The following is a 25,226-nucleotide window of genomic DNA, read 5'->3' as shown; positions in this document are numbered from 1 at the left end:
AGTGTCACATGATACTTCTTAAATCATTCTAACATGCTGATTTGCTGCTCAAGAAATATGTGTGTCCAGAATTGGTTTTGGGAAAATTGTGAAGGAATAGTTCACCTTAAAATCATTCACTGACCATGTTGTTTCAAAGGTGTATGGTGTTTCTCGTATAGGAAAGAGCAGCGTGAACATTCTTACTAACATCTCTTGTAGTGGTTCACAGTGGGAAGATAGCCATATAGGTTTGAATGCAACATAAGAGTAAGGTTTGTTTACTCATTTATCCTTTTAATCTAACATATTGAGCAAACACTTTATGTCCAAAGCCATCTGTAAATACAAAAACAACAGTTAGTTATAGTGAACTTCCTGTGTGAAACTAGCAGACAGCAGGCGAAGTAGACCTCACGGTTTAGACGGTTAAGCAGATAGCTAGTTGAATCTAGCACGGTCTGCCACACAACTGACAGCTGAAGTTAATATCTCAGTCTGGAGATCTTGCTGTGGTTCACCGCTGGTGTCTCTGAGATTATTATCCGAGTGGCTGCTCGTGTGCTTGTGTTCGAAAAAACAGTCCTGACGCTGAGCACTCCGATGGGTTGCAGGTAACCACTCGAAGCGAAGCCCACCTTGAGCTCAACGCCTTCAGGAGGAAACACGACTGCGCACTGGTGATATCAGGAGACTCTCTGGAGGTAATGTAAGCCTGCATGTACGCCTGACAAAAACCCTGACACTGTAACAGACCCAAGCCGCACTGTTAGTGTAAGACACATCAATAAAACATAAAAACATGCAACTTGTGCTATGATAAAATATACAAATTAAGAAACAGATATAGTGACTCTGGACTCGGACCATTAAAAAGTAAGTACATTAAAAACAGTAATAATGTGAAATATTATTACAATTTGAATATATTGTAAAATGTAATTTATTTCTGTGATATAAAGCTGAATTTTTATTATCATTACACCAGTCTTCTGTGTCAGAAATCACTTATAATGCTAAGTTTTTAGTAGAATAATAGAAAATTCAAGAGAACCGCATTTGTTTGAAATAGAAATCTTAACATCTTTCCTCTCACTTTTGATCAATTTAAAGGGATAGTTCACCTAAAAATTTAAATTACCCAATGATTGACTCACCCTGATCCATCCTATGTTTTTTCGACTTTCTTCTTTCAGACAAATAGAATTGGAGTTATATTCAAAAATACATCCTGGCTCTTCCAAGTTTTATAATGGCAATGAATGGGGGTCGAGATTTTGAAGCCCAATAAAGTGCGTCCATCCATTATAAAAAGTGCTCCACATGGCTCCAGGGGATTAATAAAGGCCTCTTAAAGTTAAACAATGCTGTTGTGTAAGAAAATCCAAATGTAAAGCTTATTAAACCATAATTTCTAGCTTCCACTAATTGTCGTACTCGCATTCACAAGAAAGTGGCGTTCCAGCAAATGACACAGAACGTAGCCATAGCATAATGACAGTTAACAGAAGCTAGAAATTACAGTCTATAAAGTATTAAATACTGATAAATCTGTAGATATTAGTATAAAATATGCCTGTTATAATAGGTTAAAATTTCTGTCATTTGTCTTGAATGTGTGTAATTTGTGTGAAATCACCTCCATCCAGATAAAAAAAAAAATAGTATAATTATTTTGTCTCGTGATGTTTGCATTTTCAGTAAATGACCAGTTTGATCAATAGCTTGATTTGGGTTTTATTTATGGAGGTTTTGTGTCATTGTGTCCTTCAGTACTGATTTGTCTGTCTGATGTCTCAGTGAAGGGCCTGTTCTCAGTCCTGTTTGTTGTTGTTGCAGGTTTGTCTGAAGTATTATGAGTATGAGTTTATGGAGTTGGCGTGTCAGTGTCCGGCTGTCGTCTGCTGCCGCTGCGCTCCCACACAGAAAGCCCAGATCGTTCGACTACTGCAGGAACGCACCGGCAAACTCACCTGTGCCGTGGGTGAGTACTCAACTTGGCCCTGCTCAGCTGTGTTTGATTACGGTTAGAGCTAAATCTGTAGGAAAGTGGATCTCACGAGCCAGATTTGAGGATCCCTAGTTTAGAGTTTTCAATATCATCCGATTCAGATTATTGCTGATATATAAAAAAAATAAGCATAACTATTTACAGATACCAATATACTGATATGGTCATCAGTATATATTGATCAAATTTTATTTTAATTTTCCATTTCATGATTAGTCTTGACATTTGACATAACATCTGTTGGGGTGATTATGGTTAACTCACTTAAAGAGTTATTTACTGTAGTAGTATATTGCCAGAAAAGGTTTTAGAATTTTTATCTTATGTTAAGTAAAAAAAACTTGTATAATATAACTTTTTTTGGCATGAAAATAGCCTAAGCTGCTGACATGGCATTAAATAAAAAAAAATACACTACTGCTAAAATAATTTTTTTTTATTTGTTTTATATAAAAAAATATATATATATATAGATAATTCTGTTACTTGAAATAAATTAAATGTTAACTAAAATACAATAAAACAACATTTATTTCAGCTAGCTGCCAATGCATCATGTCTCATTTTCATTAACTTTTAAGTTGAATACAGTAAAAAGTAGTAATAAAATAACAACTAAATAAACTAAAACAAATGAATAGAAAAATGCAATATGCAAGTAAAAACTAATAAAAATCTAATTCAAAATAAAAAATATCAGTGATACTAATATGGCACTGCTCTTGATCTGGGTCACCGCACCAGCTGTCTCTGGCTCATCACTCGCTGTTTTCTCTTCCTCAGGGGACGGAGGAAATGATGTCAGCATGATCCAGGAAGCAGACTGTGGCGTGGGAGTAGAGGGCAAAGTAAGAGCTAACACTTCCCAGAGCAGCAGTCCTGTCAAACACACTGCTGCCTTCTTCCGGAGGCTTCTGTCCATCTGCGTCAAACACACTTGCGTTACACAGATTCACACATTTCTTACATTTCATGACAGTGAAAGCTCAGCGATGTTCTCATGTAAAATCTCTTCAAACGTTTACACACTACAGCTTCCCACGACTGAGATAGTCAACAACTAGTTTATTAATAGTTTTTCATCACTGTATTGATTAAGACTTGAACCCTCGGTTTTTATATCAGTATTAATAATATTAAATATTTTTATTAGCATATACCAATGTATAACTATGGACATGTATCATAGCATTAGTATGGGTTTTGTACTTGATACTAGTGTCTTATCAAAGATTTTGGGCATGTTCCATAGTAAAAAAAAATTCATTTTATTTGTTTAAAATTGCATATAATACTTACTTATTATTATTTATTTTTGTACAAAATAATGTGGTATTACCATAATGTTTTGCATGTGCACAATGGTAATTCCATGTTTTGTAAGACATAATACTATTGTACTAATTTATTTTATAATTTTATTTTATTTTTATATAAATAGTTAAACTAGGGATGAATTATTTTTTCATATATCTAGCTATATCAACCAATAATTATACATAGATGTATATTTATATATAAATATATATATATATGTGTTTAACTAATTTATCTGCAGTTAATTTTTTTTATTTTGTAATCGTCATTGATATTCCTAGCTGTTCTAAATAATCAAAGTCAGGACCATCCAACCTAATATCAGAAATATTAATGTTTTCAATTAATTTATCTGCAGATTTTATTTAATTATTATTTAAAAATTTTATTAACATTATTATTAAACATCATTATTAATTATTGTTAACATTTAAGTCTTATTTTATCTAGATTTTTATTTTATAGTATATAAATGGTTCAGGATATGCTAGTTTCTTTTTTACCTTATCGGTGTTTCTTTAATTATTTCATATCTTATAATAATTAATATTTTTGCATATTTTGTGCTGTTTTGATTCATCAAGACTGAAACCATCCATCTTAATATCAAACGTATTAATGTGTTCAGTTAATTTATATGCAGTTTTTTAATTTAGTTTTATTTTATCTACTTTTTATTGTATCTTATATAAATAGTAGGGATTTAATAGTTTCTCATATACTTAGCTGTTGCATCTATATTGTTTGTTTAATATTTCAATTTTTATTAATTTTTTTATTGCATGTTATTCAACTATAAATAGTTCAGCTAAGAATGTAATAGTTTTTCATAAACCTAGCTGTGTTGACCAAAGATTTCAAAATAAGTAAGAAACTTCAGTGACTCTACATTGTTTATTTCAGAATGGTCTGATTTCGGGAATCCCACCCTGAGGTGGACGTCCAGTTTAGAAACACACATTTTATGATTCTAAATGTACCTAAAATACTACAAAACCAGCTTGACCCAGTTGTGGTGGGCCGAGCGAGATTTCCAGGTCATCAAAATGAGACGTTATGGGACGGTTAATTGATATTGAGTCATTCATGACTAACACGGCTTAAGCCTCGATTGACTTGATGTGGTTACGTGGGCCATTGTTTTGGTTCACTCACTCACTCCTGAACTTCCCAGTGATCCGAACATGCTTAATATAGGCCGGCTTAATCTAGAAAACATTGTTGCTCCTGGTCCAGAAGCTGCGTGTCAGCGCTCTGAGCTGTTTGTTTGTTTCTCTGCATGTGCAGGAAGGGAAGCAGGCGTCTCTGGCTGCAGATTTCTCCATCACTCAGTTTAAGCACTTGGGCAGACTGCTCATGGTCCACGGCAGAAACAGCTACAAACGCTCCGCCGCGCTCAGCCAGTTCGTCATCCACCGGAGTCTGTGCATCAGCACCATGCAGGTAGCATCTGCTGCAGAAATTATCCACCATTAGCCCATCAATCACCGCAGCCACACATTAACACAGTGCAGCGATGAGGGCTTCATGTTTAAAATAAACAACCACTATCATATTTACCCTGGTATAACACACATTGATGTAAGTAAAATAAAACTGGTAATAAACTACCATGGTAATATAAAAAAAATAAAAAATCAATTATGAGCATATACCAAAGTATAACTATGGACATGATTTTTGTACATGATACCAGCGTATTATCATAGTTTTTAAACAAGTTCCATGTTTTATTATTATTATTATTTTTTTTATTTTTTTTATTATAATTATATTATTTATTTTTGGACACAATACTATGGTATTACCATCATTTTTATGCAAGTGTACACTGGTAATTCCATGTTTTGTAAGATAATGCTATTGTAATACTGTGATATTTCATAATTTAATTTTAATTAATTTATTTATTTTACATTAAATATGTTATTTATTTATATTATTATAAATTCTTTGTGTTTTTTTTAAATGTGACCCTAACATAATATCATAATATATATATTTTTTGTGTGTGTGTGTGTGTGTTTGTATATATATTTTGGTGTTCGTGTGTGTGTGTGTGTGTGTAATGATAATTTCATGTTTTTTTATTGACATAAAGACTATCGTAATACAGTGATATTTTACCTTAATTAATTAATTAATTTTTAATGTATTAATTACACATAATTTATTATTTTTTAATTGCATATAACATTTATTTATATTGTTATAATTACATTAATTAAAAAGAATAACTGGAAAATAACTAATTTTTGCATGTGCACAATAGTACACCGTAGTACACGATTACAATAGTATTTTTTTTAAGACATGATACTATAGTAATGCAGTGATATTTTATTATTGTTTTATTTTATTTAATTATTATATTTATTTATAATTACATATCTAGTTATATCATTATAATTATATTATGTATTTTTGGACATGTTACCACGAGTTAAAGTGGGCCGGAACGGTCCGGAACTGCGTTCCAGCACGTCAGATAAATTAATAAATAAATAAATTCATTAATATCAATTATAGAGCGATAGTAGGCTGTAGTTAAAAAAATGTTGCGTGTGAACTTTCAAATTGCAGCCAGCCTGGTGCTTCTGATCTGAAGGAGTCTTAAGCATCAAGTAATATCACCTCCTGGCCCCGCCTTCACAAACACGCTTCCCGACGTGTGGTATGTTCTCAGTCACGGTTCTCCTGTCTGATTTGAGGGCATCGCCGGTTCAACGCAAGTCGTGGTGTTTACAGTTGCTGTTCTAGCCATAGCTAGTGGATGTTGCAGTGGAGTTAAAAGTCTAAGGTGAAGTAGGCTAATGTCAAATTTCCATAATTTAGACAGGGCAACAAACACAAGTTAAAGAACGAGCAAGGCTTCGAGTTAGACTATTATTTGCAGTGCGGTATGGCTCTGTTCATCAGCTAGTCAATGAGGAATTCACAACCATTTTTTCGTAAACAAAAACTGAAACTAAGCCTTAACTATTGGTCAATTTTTTTTTTTTCGTAAACTGGAATTTAAAAAAAACACACAATAAATGATAAACGGAACGAAACTAACAGCAGTTACTGAAATAAAATATTAACCCTTAAAGACCTAGAACATTTTTGGGGCGCCTGACACACCTGTACTTTTCTTTGGTTTTTTTTACAGTTTAAGTCTTACTAATTCAAAATCTCAATTTTACTTTCGTTTTCTCAAAGAATGAATGAAATTACAGAATTTTAAGAAAAATGCAAGCAACAGTTGGGTGTTTTTTACTGTGTACTCAAACAGAAACTCCTAAAGTTTGGATATTTTTCTTTAGAAAGTTGTGTCTGGGTGTTTTACACTTCCAAATAAAATTTTGTTTAGATATACCATTCCCCAAGCAAATTATAGCCATTTATTACAATATTGTTATCTGCGCTTTTAAGTAAAAAAAAACAGGCCTATTTTGTTAACAGAGATGTGTCCAAAAACATTTTAATGAGTACAGAAAAGGGAAAGAGTGACCAAACAAAAAAAGTTTTTTTTTCTTCTTCTGAGAAATATATTTTCAATCTGAGTATGAACTATAAACACAAACTATGCAGCATAGGCTATAGTAAAAACAATAGCACAAATAGTCTTCAACAATACAGTGCAAAAACAGTGCAAATGATTCACAAACTACACAAAATGAGTGAGAAATACTCAGTGTGCAACAGAAAAAACTGTGCAAACTATCTTTTTGAACTATATATTTTGTATAATTATTTAATTATAAGAGACATAATATAAATGAGATAATATAAATGAGAGATCCGATGGCTGAAATATGTGTCAGAATCGATTTTACAGGAGCATCGCCTAACGACCTAAGACATAAATTCCAGTGCTTTATCAGATATGTACCACTGTTTCATCCTTGGTTTTGATTTGTTTTATGTCAAAGTTCTCTGTCGTGCTTTTTTTTTTTTTTTGTGCTTTTTCAGAGAGTTTTCTCATGCAAATGTGTTAGTTTGTGTTTGTATCCATGCACTCGCGACAGACTTCACTTTCACTTTGTGTTCGTTCATATTTCAAAAGCAATATGTTAAGTAGTAGTTCAAATGACTACTTATTGGTTGAATATGGTACAGTTTGAACCAATCTGGGCTCGACAACAATGTTGTCAAAATGTGATGACGTAATCACGTGCAATACGGCTCCTCTGAATATCCAAACGTGGAGAATCTCTGCTTTACATCACTTTTTAAAGCATTCAGATTGGATTAGCGGTTCAAAAGTTATTAAACATTAAAAAACAATTGTTATTTTTAGCCGCGGGCGGCTATATCGGTCTTTGAGGGTTAATAGGCAAAAATCAATAAATGTTTTCGTTATTAATAAGCTCTTTACTGTGGCAGAAAATCTGGCCAATGGCTGTTTAGGGAAATGCCTGTTCGGCGATTAACCGCTCAATGAAGGACCGTAACCTTGAACACATCGCTAATGTTGTTAGTCCTAAGCGGCTGATCAGAAAAGATGCGTCTGTGGCAGTGAAAAGGAAAATAACACAGGTTATGAGACAGAAGTTGAACTTTAAATTTGAGCGCTGCACTTTTAGTTTATTGTGCCAGATGCGGGTGCAACAGCAAAACAAGTCCGTTAAGCGCAAAAAATTTTTTTATTGTAGCTTACTACTACTGTATGTTTGAGATGTCATATTTTCACGAAGCTTGACAGGCTGAAATGTGCTGTTATTATCTTTGTGTTTTGCAAAACATTACTAATAATATTATCATCCATGTGGAGAGACATTTCCCCACAATGTAGAGAATACCAGGACAACACACACACGCATACACAAACAGACAGACACACACAATTTCATCTTCAATATGATTTAGTTTGTCTGAAATTTTTCATCGTTTTTACTTGTAAACTTTTTTTTTTTTTTTTTTCAATCTCAAACCATTGTTTTATTATTAAGAAGTAATAAGTAATCTGTGCAAAAAATTTAACTTTGATGAAATTAAATGTCTTGCTTTGGTCTTCACTGGAAGTGTTCTGTTTGCTCTGCTAAACTATAATTACTAATAAAATAATATAATTACTAAAACTGAAACTAAAACTAAATAAAATAAAATAAAAACTATATAGAAATGTGTTTGCAAAATAAAAAATAAACTACAACTAACAAAACCATTGATGAAACTAACTAAAACTAAACTGAAATTTAAAACAGAATTGAAAACGATATTAATGATAAAAACTCTATCAAGTAAATATGTATTGTGATACTTGGTGCCACAGTGACACTCTTGTCACAAATATTATTTCTATACCACGATACTCAATATGTTGTCCCACGGCGAGTAATTTTTCCTGGTTGCACCTACACAAAATTTGAGGGTTCCCCCACCTGCCAAATCCCACTTTAACCACTGCATGTTACCATGGCAATACCATCATATTTTGCATGTGTAAAATGGTAATTCCATATCTTTCCAAACAAAGTACCAAAGTTTTTGGACATTTACAAAAAAAAAATAGCTTTGAACATGATAATCATTTAACAGCGTGGTATTTATCAGTATATATCAGTATCATGTCATTATTATCTAAGGCCATGGTACATATACCACGATACGACCATATTTTGTGAAAATGTTAACATTATGGTGTTTTTTGATATATATATATATATATATATATATATATATGTATATATATATTTTTTTTCTACCATAGTATGAATGTGATTTATGGACATGATACCATGGTAATGTCATGTTTTTGGTCATGTATCATGCTATTTTAAAATATTTTATTTACTTTTTAGTTTTATTTATTTGTTTGTTTTATTTTATCATGTCGTGTACCACATTAAAAAAAAAATGATAAAGTGAAAAATTTTGGATACAAATGTACATGTTTTTGGACATGATAATATGGTATTGCAAAAGTTTTGAACATCTACAATACACTTTCATTTGCACATGGTAACAATTTGGTACCTTGGTGTATATATATCAGAGTACCACAGTATTTACATCTAATGGATTTATTTTCCTACAGAGAAGTGACAGGACGAATGAATCTACCATGGCTTTGGTTGCCTGCTGTCTGATGTTTGTGTTGATGTTTCCACAGGCCGTGTTCTCCTCTGTCTTCTACTTTGCATCTGTTCCACTTTATCAAGGCTTCCTCATTATCGGGTGAGTGTGCAAGAGCTGATGACTCATTTGCACTCGCTGAAATCCCACTGGCATTTCAGCCATGTGTTTCAGACAGCTCTGACATTTGAGGATCGCTGAGGGTTTTGTTCCATCGAGAGCTGATGTACATCAAAAGAGTCTTTGTGAAGTCTGAAACGAAGAAGGGGTTAAAGCGGACAGGCTTAGGTCTCGTCTAATTCAGGGAAAATGATGAAACTCTCCATCAAGGCCGTCCAGGGCAGAGAGGGGAACCAGATGAAACTTCACCCACACTAGTACTGATGTCAATCTAGATCTGTCACTTTGACTTTCTCGGTGTAGGAAATACATGCTCGTAACTTGTACAAGCCAGCAAAATGTCTAGAATTAAAATAAAGATTTTAAGATGTTTTCCATTACTGGCTCAAAAATAATTTTCCTGTGCTGGAAAAGTTATGAAAAATCTCAGAAAAGCATGAGAAGTTCCATAGTCTGTATATGTATATATTTTTTTTATATGCTTTGCTTTAAAATATATTTAACTGGCTATAAATTGATTTTCGTAACTGCATGTGGCAAACTCATTGGTCTGATGGTTTAGAAAGCCAAAACATTAAAAAAAAAATGGCATATAGTATAAAAAAATTGTATGCATTCTTCATGAAAAATTTTGCGTCAGCAAGCGTGCATTAAATTGATGAAAAGTGCCAGAAATCTATATTGTTTTTTTATGTGTGTGTGTGTGTGTGTGTGTATTTTTAAATGTATGTATGTATGTATGTATGTATATGCACAAACATAAAGCAACACAACTGTTTTCAACATTGATAATAATGAATGTTTACATTATTTTAAAACATTATTATTATCAGACTTTTTATTATAATAGTATTTTAGACTTATAAAATAACTTATCTTAATCTTTTATATTTGTACTGTTTTATTATATGTTTGATCAAATAAATGCAACCTTAGCGAGGCTGCATAAATAGCATATTATAGTAGATTACATTATAATGATTTCTCTGCTGATGTTCCTCACAGATACTCCACTATCTACACCATGTTCCCTGTTTTCTCTCTGGTTTTGGATAAAGATGTCAAGTCTGAGGTGGCCATGTTATATCCTGAACTTTACAAAGATCTTCTTAAGGTATTTTAGACTCTATCAAATTAATAACCTTTGACTATTTCATGATTTTTTTTTTTTGTATATTATTAACTGTAATTAATTGTTTTCAGGGACGGCCTCTCTCATTCAAAACCTTCTTAATATGGGTCTTGATCAGTATCTACCAAGGTAAGCAAATGATCTGGTTATTCTACCATATGATGCGATGCATGAGCTTCACTCAACAAGTAATAGTGTTTAAATTGAGGAGAGCATTTATGTCTAGTGCTGAACGAAGCGCAACTGTGATTGTAACATCCATTCAGAGGATGTCAAGCAAACAGCAGCACTGTTCAAATGTCAGTGTTGTTTCATCTAGACAAACCCACGCACATGTTTTCTCTCGCCCGCACTGAATAGTTTATTTGTGTCTGTGGCTACAATAGCCCAATAACATGAGGAGGTTTTCCACGTTGGCTGTTTGAGCAGTCTTTGTGTGGAAATCTCTCAACATCGCACTGTTGCATTAAAAGGTGATTGTGTTAGCATTAGACTGCACTGGGTATTTTTCAGAAGAGATGTCCTGTATCCTTCATTACACATCTCTGTTCGAGAGCTGCTTTCACCCAAACACAGCTTATTCTGCTCTTTGTGTTTTGGGTTCGGTTCCAGGTAGGGTTGTGCCGATAAACAATAGTATCGTGTATCGACGATCGTCAGAGATATCGACATAAGCAGATTTCTCTGTCGATAATCAAGACGATATTAGGCTCATTTTCCTATTAATGTATTAGATTATAATAATAATAACTATTATTTTTATTTTTATTAGGCTGCTTATTATAATTCTTAGGCTTTTAAACTGCCCAGCTATTTCACTTAATTTCACTGCCCGCATTTCACACACACACCTCGCACTCGTAGGAGGATTAGAGCATGTAGTCGGTGAAGTTGTAACGATTTGACTCGGATAATTCGTTAAATCCATGAAATGAAAGGGATAGAAAACGACGAGTTGGTGTCCCACACATTTAATGGCTGGTATACGGCAACGCGCTCTTCTCATACATGAGAGATTAACTCTTTCTTGGTGTCACAAATAAGGTAAAGACAAAATAATTAACAAGGCGGCAGAGCGAATTTATCATCCATAGTGCATGGTTCTCACGTAGTCCTTTTCTTAAAGACTGATCACTTAACTTATAAAACACACTATGTGGTGATGACGTAGAAGGACTACGTGAGAACCACTATGGATAATAAGTTCAATCTGCCGCCTTGTTATTATTTTCATGTGCACCGCACAATAATGTGATGCATGCAAAATACATAGTTTTGGCCGTTACTATCCACAAACAGACGTACATCGTCTGCAGATATAAGGTATTTCATTGCACTTTAACAAGTAGGCTAATCTAAACGGCCTATATACTGTATGTGCAATATATTAAACGAGCCCTCACTAACTGAGTTTAATGCCACAGTTATGTTAGAATGCATCTCATTCTTGTTTCTGTGACGGTGCGTCGAGCTCGTCATGAGGCGCGCGGTCCGGAGCGCTGTATGACTGATGCATCAGTTCAATTCAACATTACTACAAATATATCAACTTACCTGTTTTAAATACTTTATATTTAAATGTTCGTTTATGCCCAATATTAGTGTTTAACTGTTGGACTTTAAATGAAATCTGCTATTGATTTTCACCGTTGACTGATTTTGCAGAACATTTAGACTGATAACTTCCCTGCGCAGATGCGGACGTGCGATATGACACTTGCGTCCGACTATGTATGAACTAGCTGTTTTAAATACAGTATTTTTATATTTAACGTTAGTTAAATCAGTCAGTATGTTTGAAAGTAATTTTTTTTTTTGATTATTGGTGACTCCATAGGCTCTCTCTCGCGCACCTGCGCGGTTTAAAACACCAAATAGTTATTCTATGACAAGAACAAAGAGTCTCTCTCTTGCTCCACCCATGCTCGATAATATTGTGTATCGTCGATCTCACGGGCTGACGATATGACGATTTGAAAAATGACCATATCGCCCAACACTAGTTTCAGGTCTATAGCATGTTTGCATTTGTGCTTTAAATAGATATGCATCAGTCATGTTCAGTGTCGGTGGTGTTTGCCTTCAAGCTCAGAGGTCACAATAACACTTCAGGACATGAAGCTCTCCGAAACCGCTAAATCCATGGAAGTGTTCATCCTCTTCCTGAGATGGCAGATAGGACAATCTGAGGGAATTTCTGTGCTCTCATAAAGTGAATCCTCCATTCTGAGACAAATGTTTTCTTTTCATCTTGACCTTTGTCATATATCTGCAGCTAAAAATGAATAGACAAAAGTTCTTTATTTAACTTGAAAGAACCAACTTCCCAATCCTTTACTCCAATTATAACCTGCACGCATAAATCTAAATAATACTATATTATAATTCTAATTATATATACTATATATATATATATATATATATATATATATATATATATATATATATATATATATATATAGTACATATCCATTGTACATATTATTTCAGAAATTGCATTAGAGTGTTTGCTTCTAAATATGCATATTTATTAGTGCATTTCAAATGCTTCATCATTATTAATCGCATCCAAAGTTAACGTTTTTGTTTTCATAATATATATATGTGTGTACAGTTTATTTATTATGTGTGTGTGTATATATATATATATATATATATATACATATATACATACACAAAAATACAGTATATTTTGACAGTATTTACATGTATGTATTTATATTCATGTCATTTATATTATATATACAGTAAATATATTTAATATATAAACGAGACAACTTTCTCTTAAATATACAGTATGCGTGCATGTGTGTATTGATATATACATAGTAAATATACACAGCACACGAATATATATTACGTAAACTAAAACTTTTATTTTGTATGCAATTTAATCGTTTGACAGCACTGATATTTATTATATGTGTAAAAATGTATATTTAGTTTTTGTTGACCAGGGATTTAGTCTATGTATTTAATATTATGTCTAAGCAGTGCATATAGATATAGATACATGTATATTTAACTTTTTAGTAATATAGTTTATCATGTATAATTAGGGCCCAACCCACTATTATAAGGCGCAGGGCCCTAATAATCCCTAATAAAAGGATTTTTTTTTTTTTTTGACTATCCGGGGCTTTTTAGAGGTCTTAACATGCTTAAAAACACTTGAAAATTGGCACACACGTTTGAATCTGCAGTCATAAAGGATGCCCCAGAGGCAGGGACCCAGACAAGGCACATGGGCTCTACGGCGCCCCCTGGAACACAGTCAGAAAACTTGATGTATAGCTCACACATACTTGCACACATTCATATGAAACTTAGTTACACATATAGATCTCATTGAGATTTTGCACTGCATGTAATAGGGTCCGCCCAACAGGAAGTTGGCTATTCAGTATTGTCTAAAAAGTACATGCTCTTGAATTTGATATACTCCTCCTAGGATTTCCCACCGATGGCCACCAAACTTGGTCAGCATGACCTCAAGACATTGGGGATGCTAAATTGCAAAAGGATATTTGATATCTCGAATGGTTCGGCCATGGCAAAGCAACAAAATTATGGCGAGAAATGAAAAACAGAAAGTGTCTAATAACTGTTGCACACATTGTCTAATTTTTAAGAAACTTCAGCGGTTTGTTCCCTGTATCACATAGAAGTGACTATTAAGAATAAAAGTTATAACACCACCAACTGGCTGCAGGAAGTGTGTCATTTTCAAAATGTTTTGAATTTATCATCTTATTTTTATTGGATTTGCTTCAGATTTCATAAGAATAATGTCAAAGCACGGCAGATGCAAAACTGGGAAAGGATACTGTAAATAATGTTACCATGGCAATGCATCTAACATTTGTTTCCTGTGTTTTTGAGGCAGATAACATGCTTAGAATTTAATGAAACTCAACACACATCAGTAATAATGATAGTTAGACACTGACAAAAGCTCAGTAATGGGCGTGGAGGAAGTGCTCTATAATGCCACCTTTTGACAAAACTGAGGGGGTTAGCTTTTCTTACAGTCACTAAAATCGGAACATACATATGTTCTCATCAAGCCGGACAACTTTCTAATTTACAGTCATTAGCTACGACCAACAGGAAATCGGCTATTTTGATTTGATTGTGAAGTTGTGGAAAAATGTGGCTATAAATAAATGCACACTAATCCTAAGAAATTCACTGAATTCAAATCAAAATATAAAGTAGTACATAAAAAATGGGAGGGGGGGGTTATGATTATCAAATATGATTGTGTAACGTAATGATTAGTGCTGTCAAACGATTAATCGCATCCAAAATAAACATTTTTGTTTACATTATGTATGTGCGCTGTGTATATTTATTATGTACTGTAGATATAAATAGACACACATGCATGTATATATTTCAGAAATCTTTTATTTTATAATATCAATTATGTGACTAGAAATATAGACATAATTCCAAAATATATCCTGCGTGTGTATTTATATATACATATTAAATATACACAGAACACACACATATATTATTATTTTGTATGCGATTAATTTCGATTAATCTCGATTAATCGTTTGGCAGCACTGGTAATGATAAAGGTTTAATGGCATGACAGCACACTGCTACAGGTCTCTTCATCATCTTAAATATCTGTGTGTTGTGACGTCTCTTCAGGTAGCATCATCATGTACGGGGCTCTGCTGCTGTTCGAGTCGGAGTTTGTGCACATCGTGGCGATCTCGTTCACGTCTCTGATCCTGACGGAGCTGCTGATGGTGGCGCTGACCGTGCAGACGTGGCACTGGCTGATGATCGTAGCTGAACTCCTCAGTCTGGCCTGCTACATCGCATCTCTCGTCTTCTTACACGAGTTCATCGGTGAGTCTGCATTATACACACACACCTCACAGATTCATAGATTTTTTTTTTGTTTTGTATTGAAATTAATTTGTTTTAGATTTAATTTATTTTAATTGTTAAATATACAACAATAAACAAATTTGTTTGGTTGGTAGTTTTTTTTATTTTTTTATTTTTATCACAGCTCAAAAATATTTAGTCACAGATGTTCCTTTTTGTGAATGCATTTAAATAATAAATAATACATTTTATGTAAAAAAAAATCTGCTAAATGTAAACAATTAGGAAAAGATTTGTCTTAAAATAAAATATATTAAATCTTAATTCTATTTAATCAATAGTTTTAGCACATTTTATTTAATAATGCATGTAAAAATGTGCATTTATAAATAAAATATAGCAATATGCAAAATAATATTATAATAAAGATTATTTAAATAATTTAGCAGTTTACTAGTTTTATTAGTTGTAATTGTTTGCAAAAAAAAAAAATTATAATAAGTGAATAAGTGAAGTGACATTCAGCCAAGTATGGTGACCCATACTCAGAATTTGTGCTCTGCGTTTAACCCATCCGAAATGCACACACACAGAGCAGTGAACACACACACACACACACACACTGTGAGCACACACCCGGAGCAGTGGGCAGCCATTTATGCTGCGGCGCCCGGGGAGCAGTTGGGGGTTCGATGCCTTGCTCAAGGGCACCTAAGTCGTGGTATTGAAGGTGGAGAGAGAACTGTACATGCACTCCCCCCACCCACAATTCCTGCCTGCCCGGGACTCGAACTCACAACCTTTCGATTGGGAGTCCGACTCTCTAACCATTAGGCCACGACTTCCACGACGACAATATAATGCTAAATAATTTTATCCCAGAATTTTTTTTTGTCGTCGTTTTTTTATTTTTATTTATTTTTTTAAAGAAGGGTTTGTTCATATATCATTCGCCTAAAAACAAAATAAGACAGGAATTTTCAGCCTGGTTTTGTTCAGATTTCTCTTCTAGAAATGTATGCAAATGAGTTTTTAATGTAATCAGTCAACTAGGGAAGAATAGTTTTTTTTTTTTTTTTTTGCTCCTAACACATTACAGAAATGGTTTTGTGGTGTGATTAATTTTTTTTAATTTTGTTCGTGTCCTCTTGTCATTTTAGTGGCACTATATATTTCATCTATGCTTTCTGCTCATGTTTTTGCTCCTGCTTTATATCCTATTATCGTCATTAAATCCTGTTGTTATTGAACAATCTTGACGTCAGTATTTCGGGCGTGCAGGTAAAGAATGTGGCCACATTCCACACAACCATTCCTGTGTTCCTCAGAGAGAGTTCGGTGTGAATGCCTAAAAGGTGCGGGACTCACTGAGTCAGCATTCCAGCGCTGCTGTGGCCGCTCCTGTCCCGTCTGCTGTGTTTGCAGCGAGAGGGAAATACCACGAGTCTGCTCTCATTTCCTGCTGCGCTGATGCTACTCTGGCCAAGGCCACTGTGTTTATCAGAGCACTTCTCCATTTCTTAAAGGAAAAGCAATCGAGGATTCACATATTTACATTATTGTAGTTTTATTTCAGCAGATTTTTATTTCTATTATTTCATAATAGAGCAGCTTCTCTACTAACAACAAACTGAGGTCATACTCACATGCAATGTGCTAATAAATGAATCCGTAAATTGAATTAGTTCATTTCGATGATTCCTTTGAATGAACTGGTTAAAAAAATAATAATAATTCACGCATCCCTGCAGAGACAACCTTGAGTTTTAATAATGATATTAAGAATAATATTATAATTGGTTATTTAATTGTTTTAGTTTTATATAGTTTAATTTGTAGTAATTAGCATAACATGATCTACTTCTACTCTAATTTACTTTAAAATAAATTATTTTAAATATTTTAAAATACTTTAAAATATTTCTACTTTTAAAATAAAATAGAGCAGTATGCAAAATAATATTATAATTGGTTATTTATTTTATTTCGTTTTATTTGTATTATATGATATAAATTGATCTGCTTAATTGTTTTAGCAATAACATTTTGTTTGGGGTTTTTGTTGGTTTGTTTTTGTTACACCTAGCTCAAAAATATTTATTACCAGAAGTTTTTTGAGAGTGCACTCTTTTATATAATAAATAATAAATATTACATTGGAAATGTGAAAAATGTAAACTATTAGAAAAATATTTATTATAAAATAAAAAAAAATAATTTTAATATTTTATCAATTGCTTTAACACTTTTTTTAAACAAAATAATGCATGTAAAAATGTACATTTTTAAATATAAATTAATATATAGCAAATAAAATATAAATACAATTTTAACAATATGTGAAACAATAATATAATAATGGTTATTTAAATATTTTAACAGTTTTCTAGTTGTATTGGTAGTATTTGTTTGTAAAATTGTAATTATTTTTAGAAATTGTTTTATTTTTTTGTGGCAGCACTTTATATTTAATGGATTTAAAATTAGATTAAAGATATATTTTTATATTCATTGTAGATTTAAAAAAATATGTTTTACTATACTTCAAAAAATCTTTATCCAGCCTAATAGTTATCTAAAAAAATATATAATTTATATATTTTTTAAACCTATTAGAAAAATATTTTTTATAAAATTTTTCATTGTAATGTTTTAGCAAATATTTTTTATATAAAATACTGCATATAAATTTTTCATTTTTTATATAAATCAAAATATAGCAAATAGAATATAAAATTAAATTTTAGAAATATGTGAAATAATAAAATAATGGGTATTTAAATATTTTAAGTTTTCAAATGTTTTGGTAGTATTTTTACATTTTAAGTTGATTTAGAATTTTTTTTTTATGGCAGCATTTTATAAAAAATAATTAATTTTACATTTTTAAATGAATTTAAAATTTGATAAATATTTTTTAAATATGTATTCCTAAATTTACATGAGATCCTTAAAAAAAATCCTTATCCAACCTAATCCTTATTCAAATAATAATAATAGAAGCATCATGGAAATGAATTGGCAGAAAGGTGTGTAGTAGACCTTTAGTAGATGCCTTTATCAAAAACACCTTACGTTCCGTTGTTAATTCATCAAACACGTTCAACACAGCCGGTTTCCTTTTGCCCACCAACGTCACTTGGAGAACCGGCTCTTGGATCTGGTGCAGAGAAGATGATGGATCCATGATGGTGGAGATGACTTGTGTCCGTCTCAGGCTCACGCTCACAGCGCAAGAACAAGAGTTCTTTGAGTCGTGTTGATGAGGCGTCCAGCGGTGTGTGGCACCTGACCACACTAAACAATCCCACAACACGTTTGATCGCAGTCTGACCTGACTGTGGTCTTCTGAGAGCATTTCACAAGCGCTGGCTTGGTGTCCTTCCCTACATTTCTGGGAATAAAGGTTGAAAAAAGAGCCAAAGGCTTATTTAGCAAGGTTTTGCATTTCGTGAACAAGAATACAACAAAAGCCTTGATGGGAAACTATTACATGAGTGCACAACTTAGACATGAAACAGACCAGACTTCATAAATATCACAAATGCAACTGGATAAATCAACACTGATTATAATAATGAGGGTTTTTTTGAGCAGCAAATCAGCATATTAGAATGATTTGTGAAGGATCATGTGATGCTGAAGACTGGAGGAATGATGCTGGAAATTCAGCTGTGTTTTAAATTGTAATAATATTTCACTGTTTTATTGATTTTTTTTTTTTTATCAAATAATTGCAGTTTGATGAACATAACAGACTTTCCAAAAAACATTAAAACATCTTACCCATCCAGAAATGTGTGTATGCATGTCAAACGACATTTACATTTATTTATTTATTTTTGCTTGAGAGTTTAACTGAAAATAATTGTACACTAACGAGTATAATTAAATGTATAAATGATGTTGCCATTTGCACAACTTTACTCTGATAGTTGAAAGTCCCTCCCATGTAGAAAAGAAAATATTGTTTATTGTATATTTTGAGTTTTAGTAATTTCGTTTTTAATTATTATTAATATTTTTTATGTCTTTATAGTTTTTATTACTTTTTATTATAATTGTATTAATTGTATTCATTTTAGTTGTAGTCATTTTATCAACTTGAACTACATAAATATTAAAAATGTTGCTTTGGCAACTAGCTTAAATAAGTCAAGTAACATTTTAGTTTAGTGAAGTTAAATAGTTTTAGTTCACTATAATAGCCCTGGTCTGAAATACTTGATACCACAATCTTTTTTCTTTTTTCTCTTGCTCCAAATAAATAAATAAATAACAAATTTGTGAAAATGTGTCAATTTTGCAAATAATATATTTAGACGAGGTTAAGAAATTGTCACCGTTGTGAGATATTCATGTCACTTAGCTTTTTTAAATAATATATTCAAAAGATTTGATGCCACTAATCTACCAGACTTATACAGACTTCTCCAAATACTCCAAACGGATCCAAATCTTCTACACATGACTAATCAGAATCTCCTCTCTTATTCCCAGAACCTGCGTAAAGCCAGCCAATCAGATTAGAGCTTGCCAGATCAAGAAACTCTTGCCAGTTTTGTGGAGAGTATGTGTGATTGAGTCCAGCACTAACAGCATTTTGATCTGTGTCCCTGACAGATGTGTATTTCATCACCACCCTGTCGTTTGTGTGGAAGGTGACAGCCATCACTCTGGTCAGCTGTCTGCCGCTCTACATCCTCAAATACCTGCGCCGGCGCTTCTCGCCTCCCAGCTACTCCAAACTGACCTCCTGAGCCCTTCACTGCCTCCTCCAGCCGCTCAAACAAGCCTAACACTGCGGGAACGTCAGGTTTGATTCAGCCCCATGCTAAAATAACATGTCTGATGTTGCATTTGTTTTGGTCAGTTGGCTAGTTTGTCCGTCTGGTTAGAATGGACGCTTGTGTGATGTGAAGTCCAGACGCTCTGAATCACTTAATTTCTCCAGCGTTTAGCTTTCGGTGAATCACTGTCCCCTGAGGAAGACTAAACACGCTGCTTAGCTTTGGGAATCGTCCATCAGACGACAGGGAAGTTTTTCCATGAGATTTAATAATCTAATGCTATTACACGTCTCGATTTTCGACCTCAGTTTTGTGGTGTGTTTGTATTGTACTGTGAAAAGAAAAAAATTGCACAAAGGGGGAAAAGGGAAATTGGAGTTTAACTTATTTTATGGTGTTTTTGGGACCTTTTTATTTATTTCCAAAACTACTGAATATGCTCATACGTGTGACTTGATCAGGTTAAAAACAGAACGCATCTGTTGTACAACCAAAACTGATTAAAAAAGAACACTAATACTGGTGACACTTTATAATAAGGCCCCATTAGTTAATGATAGTTAATGCATTAACACACAATAACTAACAGTCATTACTATATAATAAATTATATCATTATATATAATAAATACTGTGTTAATTTATACATTAATACTTTTAATATTATTGAAAATAAGAAATGCATATATATATATATATATATATATATGATCATTGATTTAATTATATTAAATACATTTATATAGATAGATAAATAGATGGATAGATCTTAAATTATATTAAATACTTTTTTTTTTAATCGAACTGTTCATTGTTTGTTAATGTCAGCTCAAGTCCAATTATATTTGGTAGATCATTTGATTTTAATAATATAACAATTAAATGTAATAAGTATTAGTAAATGTGGAAATTAGCATTAAGATTAACAAATGCAGAAGAAATATTTGTAATCATTAGTACGTGTTAACTGAAGAACTTAACTAATGTTAACAAATGGAAGCTTATTGTAAAGTGTTACCGAATTATTATTATTATTATTATTATTAAAATGTGTGATTGTTGGAAAGGGTGTTCAGATTATTCCTGTGCTAGTTTGAGTGTGTGATTGATTGGGCACAGCAATGCATACTAACTAATTCACATACTAACCCTCCTCCGCTGCTCACTGCAGGTTTTTAGTATAAACGGATGCTACAGTGCTATTTCCACATCGTGCGTCTGTGTTTTTCCACTCATGCGGTGACCTCTGACGCTCTGAAGCCCATCTGACCATTACACTTCTTCAGACTGCTCTCAATCACCGGTTTACAGAGCCAAACCCCATGAGTCTGCACCAAACCTTGTAATCTTGTCCTCGAGGTGTCCTTGGAAGCCGGCGTATGTCTCTGTAAATGATGCCGAATGTGACTTGCTCTTAACATTGTGTCTGTGTTTTCTGTGACTGTGCCATACTCTCTTTCACCTTCAGACACTTTATTCTGTGGAACTGACACTTCTCTTGCATGGATCAGAGTTTGTACGGATTGTGATGTGGACTTAGACTTAGAGTGAATGCCATGATCTTCACCTGACTACCTTCTTGTTTTTTTTTGTTTATATGAAAGTTTTTTTTTGTTTTTGGTTGGTAATGTAATCTGCTGAATTGTAAATAACAAAAAAAAGGGTCTTATTTATTAATTTGTTTTATTTGTGTTGGAATTTGCACTCTAATACTTGCAGAACAAAAAAGGGACAAGTGTGTCTCAGGATAAGAGGTGTTTAAAATAAAAAAAATTTCTTAACCAGTTCTTTGCCTGTTTCTTAATACTATATAAATATATATATATATATATATATATATATGCTATAATTCAGAAGTTTGTGGGTCAATAAGATTTTTTATGTTTTTGAAAGAAATCTCTCTTGCTCACCGAGGCTGCTTTTATTTGATTAAAAATACAATAAAAACAGTAAAATTGTCAAATATTATTACAATTTAAAATAACTAATTGTCCCGGTGCAGGGTGCCGTCTCAGCTTCCCCTGCGGTCTGTGTTGTCGTGTCTGTTCGGTAGCTCGTGGTCTGGGCAATCAGCGCTGATCGTGATCGAGCATCATTCCTCCAGTCTTCAGTGTCACATTTCTGATCATCAAGTGTGCGGCTTCGTATTTTTGTGCAAAGTATTTTTTTTGTTTGTTTCAGGATCCATTGATGAATAGAAAGTTCAAAAGAACATTTATTTGAAATAGAAATATTTATAACATTATAGATGTTTTACTGTCATTTTAATTATTTTTATGTGTCCTTGACAACTAAAAATATTAATTGTTAAATATTAACCTCAAAGTTTCAACAGTAATGTGTATTTGTGAAGTTTATTTATTTCCTTTATTTTATCGCAGCTATCCGGATTGCAATACGAGAATTTTTGCTGTTATTAATGGCATGTAAAACAGCACGACATTTATAAAATGTTTTAAGCTTTCTTTATGTACTAATTTACTTACAGCATATATACTGAAATGGTAAATAGTAGTATGCTATTCTGAACACAGGCATTGTGTTTTATACAAATTTATCACGTTTCACCAGAAGGGGGAGTCTCAAAAATTACACTCATCACTGCACAGCTATTTAATAAATAAATGCATTACAGTAATAAATCAAACTGTTTTTTTTTATCAAGCTTTTTCACTGAACAACAGAAGACGAGGCCCCCTTCTCTGTTCTTTTGGCTCAAATTTGAATGGTAATTTTAGTGCTTTTGATGTTGCTCCCTGATGACCTCACTCTCTGGGTGAAGCTATCATTACTCGTCTCTAATGTGGCACGTTCTGCGGTGTGCCAGACGTTACAGTGCACACGTGACACAGCTCAGCCAGAGTGTTTGTATCATCCTGTGTGTCCCTGCCAGATCAGACCCAGAGGAAGAAGACGATAATGGGACCATGAGTATGAGAGTGAAATTGTGTCGGAGAAATAAACACGCAAAGAAGTGGCAAAGTTTTTCATCCCAAAATAAATGAATGAATATAAGTGAATGAATATTTTATTTTATATAATCCTGTAATATAATGGGATGGTAAATATGGGAGTAAAATTTATATTTTATCCAAAAATGTATTACTATTATTAATCCTTTAGTATGATATTTTAAAACTTTTTTTATTTGCTATAAAGATGAAATGTTTTTTTTTTTTTTTTTTTTGCATTGTGATATTCATAAAAAAATTTATGTCTGGACAAAATGGTTGTTGTTATTATTATATCTGTATTATATTTAAATAATTGTTTTATTTATGTGAATTTTGCAATTATTAGCATTAACCATTTTTTTTATGTCTGGACAAAATGTTTTTTTATATATATTTATTTATTTATTTATTTATTTGCTATTGTATTGAACTATTTTTTTTATATATATATTTTTTGCGCCATAGTCTTGAACTTTTTAAATGTTATTTTTATTTGTTTTAATTTATTACATTTTTTTGCATCAGCCATAGTCTTGAACTATTTATTGTTATTATTATTACTATTAAGGAAAATGTTTGTTAATAGTAGTTGCTGATGGGTCAAAAGTGCGAGGACAGTATTTTACAGTAGCACCACTGAACGTGTAGTCAGCAGTCAGGACTATATCATGTAAACCTTTGGCCCACGAGACACAGATCCAGACTTGCTCTGCTGTATTCCATTGTGTACATCAACAGAGGATTTCGATGATGATAAATGACTTCAAGAGAGGCATGAGCGGCTCTCACACCCAGCAGAGCTATTTATACACACTACAGGCTTTTAAAAGCTGCATCTCTGCTGAGAGAGACTGACTTCAGTTTTCACTTCTGACTGTGATCATAACCACAGCTCTAGCAACAACAATAATAAACACTCATTGTGCTCAATGCATTGTGTACATGTTCACACTTACAGCTACTTGCCAAACATTTAACAACAATTATTATATAACATAGTATGACCACACTTGTACATTGTTACAAACATTTTTCTTTTAAAATAAATACTGTTCTTTTGATCTTTCTGTTTATCAAAGAATGCTGGAAAATAGTAAGAATACTAATCAGAAATATTTCTTGAGCAGCAAATCACTGTATTAGAATGATTTCTGAAAGATCATGTGACACTGAAGACTGGAGTAATGAAGCTGGAAATTTTTTATTGTAATAATAGTTCAAAATATTACTGTTTTTACTGCATTTTTGTAAATAAATGCAGCCTTGGTTGGCATTGGTTATTGTAAAAAAAAAATTATATTTAATATTTATTGAATTATTATGTAAATCATTTGTTGCATTTAAATTTATAAATAATCAATTAATATTATTCATTTTGTTATACAAACACACGTGTGTGTGTGTATATATATCTATATCTAGATATATAGATATAGTACATATAATGACACTAACACATAAAATATGCAAATAAGAACGTTAACCCAGAAATTATGAATGTTTATTTTTTTTTAAAGGCTACACAGGATTAATTGTAAATAGTTTATAATAAACACGCAAATACACATAATTCATCCTAAACAGACAATTACAAGCATACAAAGATTTTTATCATTCTTGAACAGATTTTTCTCATAACAGCAAGCATGGCCATTTGTAAATTAAATGTGTTTGGTTTCATACTAATATACAAAGATTTGGCAGAAATAATGAACAGTTAATCAGTACACCTTATTCCATTAAATAAATCTGAATTTGGAATAGCATGCTAATAGCATAGAAATGACAGAAATAGTAGGGATAGTATGCTGTTCTCAGTGACCCTGTATGAGGTAACAGAGCACAATGGGGAAAATGACAGGTTAACAGAGAAAGTTTTGGAAGCGATCAAGCACATGGCCTAAAGATTTTCCCTTTTCAGAAACATGCCGACAGTTCTCCATGGGATGTGATATAAAGTGCCATTTCCAGATGAAAGCTCTGGCTTAAATACAACTGTTGCTGTTGGAAAA

At 32.6% G+C, this 25,226-nt stretch overlaps 1 protein-coding gene across 1 annotated transcript in view; it reads left to right on the top strand.

Moving 5' to 3' along the window:
• Nucleotides 1-20,860, top strand: part of LOC132118647 (probable phospholipid-transporting ATPase IIA) — a 50,737-nt gene extending 29,877 nt beyond the window's left edge. Inside the window, exons 20-28 of the mRNA XM_059528620.1 lie at nucleotides 594-683; nucleotides 1,819-1,963; nucleotides 2,774-2,838; nucleotides 4,595-4,750; nucleotides 9,405-9,469; nucleotides 10,493-10,601; nucleotides 10,691-10,748; nucleotides 15,285-15,488; nucleotides 20,094-20,860. Coding sequence (XP_059384603.1) covers nucleotides 594-683; nucleotides 1,819-1,963; nucleotides 2,774-2,838; nucleotides 4,595-4,750; nucleotides 9,405-9,469; nucleotides 10,493-10,601; nucleotides 10,691-10,748; nucleotides 15,285-15,488; nucleotides 20,094-20,230 — 1,029 coding nt within the window. The 3' untranslated portion in view covers nucleotides 20,231-20,860. The remainder of the gene's footprint in view (nucleotides 1-593; nucleotides 684-1,818; nucleotides 1,964-2,773; nucleotides 2,839-4,594; nucleotides 4,751-9,404; nucleotides 9,470-10,492; nucleotides 10,602-10,690; nucleotides 10,749-15,284; nucleotides 15,489-20,093) is intronic.
• Nucleotides 20,861-25,226: the final 4,366 nt, after the last annotated feature.

Source organism: Carassius carassius, chromosome 37 (genome assembly GCF_963082965.1).
Source record: "Carassius carassius chromosome 37, fCarCar2.1, whole genome shotgun sequence".
Classification (NCBI taxonomy): Eukaryota; Metazoa; Chordata; class Actinopteri; order Cypriniformes; family Cyprinidae; genus Carassius; species Carassius carassius.
Note: the sequence above shows the minus strand (reverse complement) of the source record. Positions and strands in the feature narration are given on the sequence as shown.